The sequence below is a fragment of the Equus asinus genome, chromosome 21, assembly GCF_041296235.1.
Source record: "Equus asinus isolate D_3611 breed Donkey chromosome 21, EquAss-T2T_v2, whole genome shotgun sequence".
NCBI classification, from domain to species: domain Eukaryota; kingdom Metazoa; phylum Chordata; class Mammalia; order Perissodactyla; family Equidae; genus Equus; species Equus asinus.
This window is the reverse complement of record NC_091810.1, coordinates 18,377,570-18,386,794: the sequence shown is the minus strand read 5'-3', so window position 1 is coordinate 18,386,794 and position 9,225 is coordinate 18,377,570. Positions and strand designations below refer to the sequence as shown.

At 46.0% G+C, this 9,225-nt stretch overlaps 2 protein-coding genes across 4 annotated transcripts in view; both read left to right on the top strand.

Moving 5' to 3' along the window:
• The first annotated feature begins 1,004 nt into the window (after positions 1-1,004).
• VHL (von Hippel-Lindau tumor suppressor) lies at positions 1,005-7,610 on the top strand. Of its 3 annotated transcripts, none has more exons than XM_014848154.3 (3): positions 1,005-1,552; positions 3,854-3,976; positions 5,242-7,610. In XM_014848154.3, the coding sequence occupies exons 1-3, from the start codon at positions 1,240-1,242 to the stop codon at positions 5,436-5,438; spliced, it is 633 nt and encodes a 210-aa protein (XP_014703640.1). In that variant the 5' UTR covers positions 1,005-1,239; the 3' UTR covers positions 5,439-7,610. The 3 variants fall into 3 exon arrangements, with proteins under 3 accessions (XP_014703640.1, XP_070349404.1, XP_070349403.1); XM_070493302.1 differs by having other exon boundaries at positions 1,120-1,782; XM_070493303.1 differs by lacking the exon at positions 5,242-7,610 and having other exon boundaries at positions 1,098-1,782; positions 3,854-4,142.
• IRAK2 (interleukin 1 receptor associated kinase 2) overlaps positions 5,351-9,225 on the top strand; it is a 71,512-nt gene continuing 67,637 nt past the window's right edge. The window contains exon 1 of the mRNA XM_014848153.3: positions 5,351-5,491. Coding sequence (XP_014703639.2) covers positions 5,467-5,491 — 25 coding nt within the window. The 5' untranslated portion in view covers positions 5,351-5,466. The remainder of the gene's footprint in view (positions 5,492-9,225) is intronic.

The window sequence follows — 9,225 nt, the reverse complement described above, 5'->3', positions numbered from 1 at the left end:
CCCAGGTGGGTGTGAATTTCAGAGGGCAAACAAACTGCATGTGAAAAGTTACTCCTTTTCGGTTTCCTTTGATCTTCCTGATCATGTCTAGGAGAAAACTGGTTTGACAGCTTACACTCGGCATCTAACATCTACCACTTGGCTAACCATTTTGAACCAAGAGAGAGTTTCTAAACCAAGTTTAGAGCCTTTAACAGACAATAGATAAAATTTAATAACTTGTTTTGTTTTCTTTGAAGTTAGTTCCACTGTTCTCTTCTATGGCAAATGATAATGAATTTCCACTGATGGCAGTGATATAGAATTTCCTCTCAAACCTGTTTAATTGCTTGTGTATGCATAGAATACCTTTGAAAGGAAGTACGTTAGCCTGGTGATACTTGTGGCCTCCAGGGACTCTTTCAGGGTAGCTAAGGGAACTGGGATCAGAGGAAAATTTTAACTTTATTATATTCTTCTGTACAAAATTAGAATTTTGTGACCCAAAGTGGAGATGAAACAAACTTGATTAATGAGAAAATTATTAAATAAATAATAGCGAAGATGGTAGGGAAAATATAGCAAAAACCGCGAAAGTCATAATGATGTAGATCAAGGCTGCCCCAGGGAGAGAAGCCCAAGGCGTCCTGGCCTACACGGCAATCTGTATGACCCGATTCATATCTAAAGTTATAGGACTACACAATATAGGACCGATGGGCAGTGAAGGGCTGCAGTGTGTTGAGGGTTAGGGCTAAATTTATAAGGCATGGGTACATGAGTTATTTTTACCAGACAAAGGAAAGATGATGTAAAAAGTCTCTAAAATGGTATTCCTGCAGGTGGGGTCTGGTTATTGTGCGGTCATATAACTTTAGATATGAATCGGGTCACATAGATCCGCATGTAGGCCAGGACGCCTTGGGCTTCTCTCCCTGGGGCAGCCTCGATCCCCATCAACAAGAGAATGAAGCTAAAGAAAGGCTGTCACAAACTTAACAGGAGGGAAACATTTATTTTTATAGGAAACCGGGAGATGTGGTGCTACCGCCACCCTCCCTCTCAGCGAGGATTCGGCCCCTGTAGCTAGAGGATCCACCTGCGCATGCGCACAGTCTCCAGCCGGCCATTTCTGCAAGCGTGTATTCCCTCCCTCACCGAGAGCGCGCGGAAGCCGCACGCACGCCTGCCCGGGGACGCGCACGCACGCGCGCCCCGCCCCGCCCCGCGAGGCCCGGGTTGTCTAGGCTCCGGGAGGTAATGACCCGGAAGGCGGGGCGGGTGGAAGAGGCCGAGGAGGACGGCCCTGAAGAGGACGGCCGCGAGGAGGCGGGCGCCGAGGAGTCCGGCCCGGAAGAGTCGGACCCGGAGGAGCCTGGCGCCGCGGAGGAGATGGAGGCCGGGCGGCCGCGGCCGGTGCTGCGCTCGGTGAACTCGCGCGAGCCGTCCCAGGTCATCTTCTGCAACCGCAGCCCGCGCGTCGTGCTGCCCGTGTGGCTCAACTTCGACGGCGAGCCGCAGCCCTACCCGACGCTGCAGCCCGGCACCGGCCGCCGCATCCACAGCTACCGAGGTAGGCGCGCCGGGGTCGCCCTCTTTGTCCCGGGGCCTGGCGAGCGCCTGCCCGCGCCCGTGCCGAGCTATGCCCGGCGCGCTAGGCCTGATGACAACGGGAACGGTGGCCCCATCTTACTGAAGCCCCTCCGCCGTCCGGGAGGCGCGTGCTGTAGTCATGATGCCCATTTCACGCTCAAGGAACTGAGGCCCCAGAGAGGTCGTGACAGATCCAAGTTGACGCTGCTAGTAAGTGGCAGAGCGTTCTGAGACTGAGTAGTTTGCATTTGATGGTGGCTTCCCCTCCCCGTTCACGTGCATTTACCCCTGAAAGAAGTGCTCCATCCCTAATGCCCATTTGTTCAGTCCTTGAATGGGAGAATTTCGATGTCCCCAGCGGGCCGGGTCCGCGTAGGGTCCCTACCTTCCCGGAGAGCACAGTCCAGCGGGGGAGACAGACGAGTGCATGAACAGGTAAGAACAAGCCAGTGTCATCGTTGCTTCGATAGAAACCGAGCCCAGCGGGCTGCGGGAGCTTGGCACAGGTACCTGCTTAGTGAAGGGAGGGGGCGGATGGTTTCAGTTAGGGAGAGCTTCCCAGAGAAGAAGGGAGTCCTGCAGGGTGAACGCGAGCCAACCACCCCAAGACGGAGGGGAGAGTTCTGGGCAGAGAGCGCCGCGTGGGCTGAAGCCTGGAGTCGCGGGGGAAGAGGAGAGGGTATGGAATGCAGGGAGAGGAAGCCCCAAAGGTGATTTTTACCTTTATGGGGGCCACTGAAAGTTTTTAAGCGGAGAAATGACTCTGTCGGACTTGCATACTGGAAAGCTCAGCCAGGCTGCAGAATGGTTTGGAGTGGGGAGACTACTGGTGAGGAACTAGTTAGTAAGCTGTAGTAACAGCCGAGGTGAGGCATAGCCAGGCCTTCCTGCCTTAGGAGGCGGCTGTCGTCCATGGCTGTCAAGCAGCATAGTCCTCTTCCAGCCGGATTTTCACAACCACCCTGGGAGGATCCCGAGGGATCAGAAACCTGGAGGGTAGTACAGTTAATAAGCTAATGCTTCTCAAACTTTTACACAAGCTCCCCTAAGAATAGGTGAGGAAGCACACAGTTCTGGTAGGAATCAACGTTTGTTTCGCCTCCTATTTTATCTAGGGAATTCTCTGAATTTGTATTCTACTCCAAAATTTATCTGTACCTGATTTAATATAAAAATTTTTTTAAATTACTTACCATGTGAACATACTTAATGTCACTGAATTGTATACTTAAAAGTGGTTAAAATGGGGGGTGGGCCTGGTGGCGTAGTGGTTAAGTTCACATACTCCGCTTTAGAGGCCCAGGGTTCTCAGGTGCAGATCCAGGCTGGCACCTAGCACCCCTTGTCAAGCCATGCTGTGGCCGCATCCCACATAAAATAGAGGAAGATGGGCACAGATGTTAGCTCAGGGCCAGTCTTCCTCACACACACACACACACACACACACAAAAGGAGTTAAAATGGTAAATTTTATGTATATTTTACCACAATAAAAAAAATTACCAGTTTACATTTCTTAAATTTTCCTACCAAATCTTCAAGTAAGTTTATGCCCCAGAAACACATGCTATATTTATTCTGAGACAACCTGTTCCCTCCTTAATGAGGCTTTTAGGCCTGGGGGTTTGCCTCCTTCCTCCCCTGCCTGCCTGTTTTGCATATGATGATTTTGTTTCTTAAATTCAAGTATAATTTACGTACAGTAAGATGCACAGATCTTTGGGTTTGATGGGTTTTGACAAATGTAGCAGCACCTAGATCAAGTGATAGATGAGAATGTTTCCACCCCCCCAGGAAGTTGCCTGCTGCCCCTCACGCGCAGTCCCGGCCTGCAGCCACTCTTCTGACTTTTCACCCCACACGTTAGTTTTGCCTGTTCCTGCAGAAGGTACCCTTTTCTGTCTGGCTTCTTTCTCTCCACGTGATGTTTTTGCACTTTGGTTTTGAGAAGCACAGATCTGAGAAGTTGATGACCTCTCAGTTCGCAGCCTTTGGTGTGATTTGCTTTTCCACCACGGTGGCAGAAAGGGTGTGGGGTTTGGAGCCTCAAGTCCGTGCTCTTCTGCTTCCTGTCCCTGTGGCCTTGAGCAAGTCACTTGGCTTTTTCAGACCTGTTTTCTCGTCTGTAAATGGACCTCTTGTGAGGATCGAATGAGACGATATTATTGGAAGAGCGCTGGGTGATAGTTAAGCGGAATATGAGAGGCAAGCGTTTCATGTTGGTCAGGGGAGGTGAAGGAAGTGGGTGTGGCTACTGACCAGCCTCTGCTTGTCTTAACAGGTCACCTTTGGCTCTTCCGAGATGCAGGGACATACGATGGGCTGCTGGTTAACCAGACTGAACTCTTTGTGCCATCTCTCAATGTTGATGGACAGCCTATCTTTGCCAACATCACACTGCCAGGTACTAATGTTCCGCCTTACTTGTTAAAGAGTCCAGGCGGTTGTGATAAGTAGAGGCTGGGCCACTGGAAGGAGCCAAGCCTTTACTGACCTGATACTGCACGAGGTCTCCAACCTGTCTGCGCCCTATTCTCCACCATAAATAAAACGGAAGTAATTTATTCGTATGCTCTGTATTGAACAAAGATGTCCTGGTGTCTCAGAAGCTCTTTGGGCTTGTCAGAGGTGAGCTAAATCAAAATATCTGATTGTGGAATTATGAATGCATTTTGTTTCCCTGGCCTTAGAGCAAAGTTATGCCCTGGAGCCCCAGGAGAAGAACAAGGTGGAGAGAATGAGATATCGGGGCTTATTCTTATGACTTCTAGTGTTGTATCTTTTAATGTTATTTAACCTGGTCAAGCTACGGTGCCAGTCAGGGGTTAAATAAATTACCAAATCAAACATTAGGATTATAGTTTACTATTTAAGACTCCAATGATTTTATTAGGTTGAACCCTAAGAAACTGATGTTCCTGTGGCTTAAAAAAAACGAAAATACCTGCAGCTTCATAGGGTTCAAACTAATAGGTATATATAGATTCTATTTTAAGGAAGTGGGTATTCAAAAATGAGCACTGATAAGTTAAATGTAAATTTTGCCTCATAGGCAAAGAGTAAGTTTCATAGTGAGTTTAAAATAGGGTTTGAGTTACCCTCCAATCCAGTTACTCAGTTTGGGTAATCTATTGCTATGTGACAACTACCCCAAAACGAAGAACCGTTTTATTCGTAGTTCTGCAGTCTGGGCTTAGCTTACTAGGTGGTCACTCTGCTCTTGGTGGTCATTGTGTGGCTGCCTTCTGCTGGCAGGTTGGCTGGGGGCTGGGCCTCTCTCCCAGGTAGTCTCAGGGCCTGTTCTTCTTTGGGTGGTCTCCTGCAGCCTAGCTCAGGGCTCCCGAGAGCGTAAAAGCAGAAGTTGCCAGGCCTTCTTAAGACTTAGGCCCAGCATTGCCACACTGCCGCTTCCCCACATTCAGTTGGTTAAAGCACATCGCAGGCCCAGCCGCTTTCAAGGAGAAGTTGCTATAAGGGGTCCTGAATACCTTGAGATGTGCACTGGGGTCATCACGTTACCCTCTGCCACAACACAGCTACTCACTCTTTTTGCCCAAAGTGAGGTCCGTCTGTAGTAACTGTGATTACCGTTTTTGGCAAAGCCTCTTGCTCGTCCCCTGGCCCAAGGCCTGAGTCTGCTGCTGAGGATTCGGTTTTCTGCCCTTGCAGTATACACCCTGAAAGAGCGATGCCTCCAGGTTGTCCGGAGCTTAGTCAAGCCTGAGAATTACAGGCGACTGGACATCGTGAGATCGCTCTACGAAGATCTGGAAGACCACCCGAATGTGAGGAAAGACCTGGAGCGGCTGACGCAGGAGCACATTGAAAATCAGCAGGTGGAAGAGGAGACTGAAGATTTTAACTGAAACTTGTGCTCTTGAGTCTCAGCTTTTGATGGCACTGACTCGTCTTGACCTAGGTATGGGACTGGTCACTTATTCTCGGTTTCCAGGTGTCTCATTCTTGGAGTAGAAACTGCTGCATTGCTTACCAGAAAGTTAGCTGACTTCACTGGGCGTGATGTTTAGGGGCAAATATCACAAAATGTAATTTAGTGCCTGCTCCTTCTGGAAGTATTTATCAAGGGAAAGTAGGTGCATTTTTGCTTCCTAGTAAGTCAGGAAAGTTTCTGTGTAAGGACTTTTGTGTGAGTAATTCAATGAGAATTGCAGCATCTTCTTTAATTATAAGAAAGCAGTGGCATCTGCTTATAATTGCTTATAATGATTGATGATGTATCCACCTCCTGCTCTGAGAAGACCGGGATGGCCTTGAGGCAGGGACACGTCTGTCTCCTGTTTGAGACCCCAGTGCCTCACACACTATGAGCCTTTAGTCAGTGTTTGTTGAATGAACAAACCAGTGAATATGTGGGTAGAAAATGTTTGGAGGTTTTGCCCTTTTGTCGGGGAGGAGGAGGGACCTTAAAGTGTGTACAGTAAACACATGTCTTAAAGGGAATCATTTTGGGGCCAGGCCTGTGGTGTAGTGGTTGAGTTTGGTGCTCAACTTTCGTGGCCCAGGTTCGCAGGTTTGGTTCCTGGGTGGGGACCTAGCACCACTCGTCAAGCCACGGTGTGGTGGCATCCCACATAAAATAGAGGAAGATTGGCACAGATGTTAGCTCAGCGACAATCTTCCTCAAGCAAAAAGAGGAAGATTGGCAACAGATGTTTGCTCAGGGCCAGTCTTCCTCACCAAAAAAAGAAAAAAAAGGAATCCTTTTTATAGAAAGCACTTTTCATAATTTTCTAAATTTTGTGCTTTTCTCTGTCCACTATTGTTGCAGTGCTGTCATTTCTGTTTCTAAACCAGGTTTAGCTTTCTACAGTAATTGTGATGATGGCTGTTTGAAACTTGACATCTGCACAGAAAATAAGAGAAAATAACCGTCCTCTTGTTTAATTCTTGTATTAAGGAGCTACTACTGTACTGTAAATGGGTTTTTGCCAAATGTGGGTATTTCTGTTCCTTTCAGTAAAGCCATGACATTTCTGTTGGGTTCAATATTTTTCATCAGGCAGGATCTGGTGACGCTTTGCATCTGGCTGGAGGAGAGCCCGAAGCCCTCCCACCTCTGGGAACTTATTCCTAACACACAGTGGATTCACACCTAATCTTAGCCAAAAGGCTGAGAAGCGATAACACACAGTGGATTCAGAGAGTCGCCTGGAATGTTTTTTAGTTTTGTAAATGTATAAATCCTTTCTTGTAGGCTGGACTTAAAGTCATCAACTCAAATTCAATACTTCTATCAGGCTTCCTTTTTTGTAACTAATAGTTAAAAAAAATCCTCCTGGTAGAGAAAATTTTGGATAGAAAAGTAAAAGGAAGAAAAAAGATCACAGTAGATACACTACTTAAATACAACCACTAACCTAATATCTTGAACTTTCAGCCCCTTTTAGGGCATCTTTTGGTTGGTTTGGTTTACATGGCTGAGATCATACTGAATATACAGTTTTGTGTTCTGCTTTCTCATTTACCTTTATAACATAAACATTTTTCCATGGTATTAAAAGCTCTTCATAGACGGTCTTCCTTTTATAGATACTGTTGGGATGTTTCTTGGCGTCTTTCGTTCCTCTTGCTGACCCTTGGGCGCAGTTCCGTGCCCTGAAATCAGAGTGAAGGGAAGGGAGCCAAGGCCCCCGGGTCCCCCACTGTCGTCTGTTCACCTCATCTTACTCCCCTCTTTCAACATTCAGCAAATACGTTGGCCTTTTTTTTCAGCATGTTGTAGTACTCGTTCAGTGACACCCCGCTAAATGTCTCATTTTTTTGTTGAATTCTGGGGTAGGGAAGAAGAAATGCTGCTACAGAAGGCAGCTGTGTGAGCCCGAGAGTGGGAGAGATGGGGCATTTAAGGAAGTTGCTGCTGCTGGATTAGTTCAACGTTGGCTTTTGTGTTTTTATTTTTTTTTTTACCTGTCTTTGTGTCAAAACGAGATTTCATGTTCGTCTTGTTAAAACATGTGGTTTGAGTCCTGTGTTTCTTGTGTTGTCCAAGGAAGATGGAAAACCTGTAGTGTGAATAATACACGTCTTTCATTTGAAATCTTATGAATGTATTAAATGTATTGCTTTTATAAGACTGTGATGTTTCCTATTTTGAGTTAAAAAAAAAAAGCTGTTCTTTAATACCTTAAATGGTGCTAAGTAAAGGAAATAGGTAGGGGGTGTTGTGTTATTTTAACCAGGCTCTTCTCTCTTGGGGAATTTTGAAAGCTGGTTGTTTAAAGGCGTAAGGTGGGGAGGGGCTGGCAGACACAAGCAACCAGCTTCATTCTCAGTCCCTTCTCTTTCCAACCCTGGATTTTTTAAAAAAAATTGTTTCTCTTAGCTTTCTTTTTCTTGTAAAAGTGAAATATCTTTGTAAAAAAATTTAAGCACTACAGAAAGATATTAAGAAGAAAACTATTCACATTGGGAACAAAGGTGGTGGTGTATTTTTTCGTGAAAACAGAACCAATCTTAACAGACACCTTACTGAAGAAGAGCTAAGGTGGCAGCTAGACACATGAAAAGATGCTCCACGTCCTGTGTCATCAGGGAAATGCAAATTAGAACAACAGTGAGATACCACTACACACCTATTAGAATGGCCCAAATCTGGGACACTGACAACACCAGATGCTGGCAAGGATGCAGAGCAGCAGGAGCTGTCACTCATCGCTGGTGGGAACGCAAGACGGTCCAGCCACTTCGGAGGACAGTTTAGTGGTTTCTTACAAAACTGAACAAACTCTTACCGTACGACCCAGCAATTGTGCTCCTTGGTATTTATTCAAAGGAGTGGAAAATTATGTCCACAAACTTGTACTTGGATATTTAGAGCAGCTTTATTCATAATTGCCAAAACTTAGAAGCACCCAAAATATCCTTCAGTAGGTGAATGGATAAATAAACTGTGGTCCATCCAGACAATGGAATATTATTCAGTGCTAAAAAGAAATGAGCCGTCACCATGAAAAGACGTGGAGGAAACTTAAATGCATATTACTAAGTGAAAGAAGCCAATTTGAAAAGGCCACATACTGTACAATTCCAACTATACAACATTCTGGAAAAGGCAAAACTATGGGGTAAGAAGATCAGTGGTTGCCAGGGTTTTAGGGTTAGGGAGGGATAAATAGGCAGAATACAGAGGATTTTTTAGGGCAGTGAAACTATTCTGTATAATATTATAATGGTAGATATATGTCATTATACATTTGTCCAAACTTATGATACACCTTAAGTTAACTCCCTGCCCAACAAAACATTTTCCTGGGGGCTCCCTGACTCACCACACGTACCCAGTAATCCATTGGCAGATTGCAGAAAATTAGACACACTTGGGATGGTAATCAAAAGGATTGGGCAGTAATGCTGGATATGTAAAAGAGAAACCCACAAAACTTGTTTCAGACTTTAGAACATGAAACCTCAGGAAAGTCTGTCAGCTTAACATACAAATAGCAGATGCTCTCTCCCTATTCTTCAGGTAGAAAACAAAAAAGATTGTTTTGTTCCACTTGGGAGATGTTGAGTCCTAGAGGACTGGGGCTGGCCCCACTAATGTTAATAACAGACTGAGGTGACCGAAAGGCCCAGAGGGAATCACAGTGAACCATTTTATCCTCAGATAAATTGAAGGAGAGTGAGTTGGGC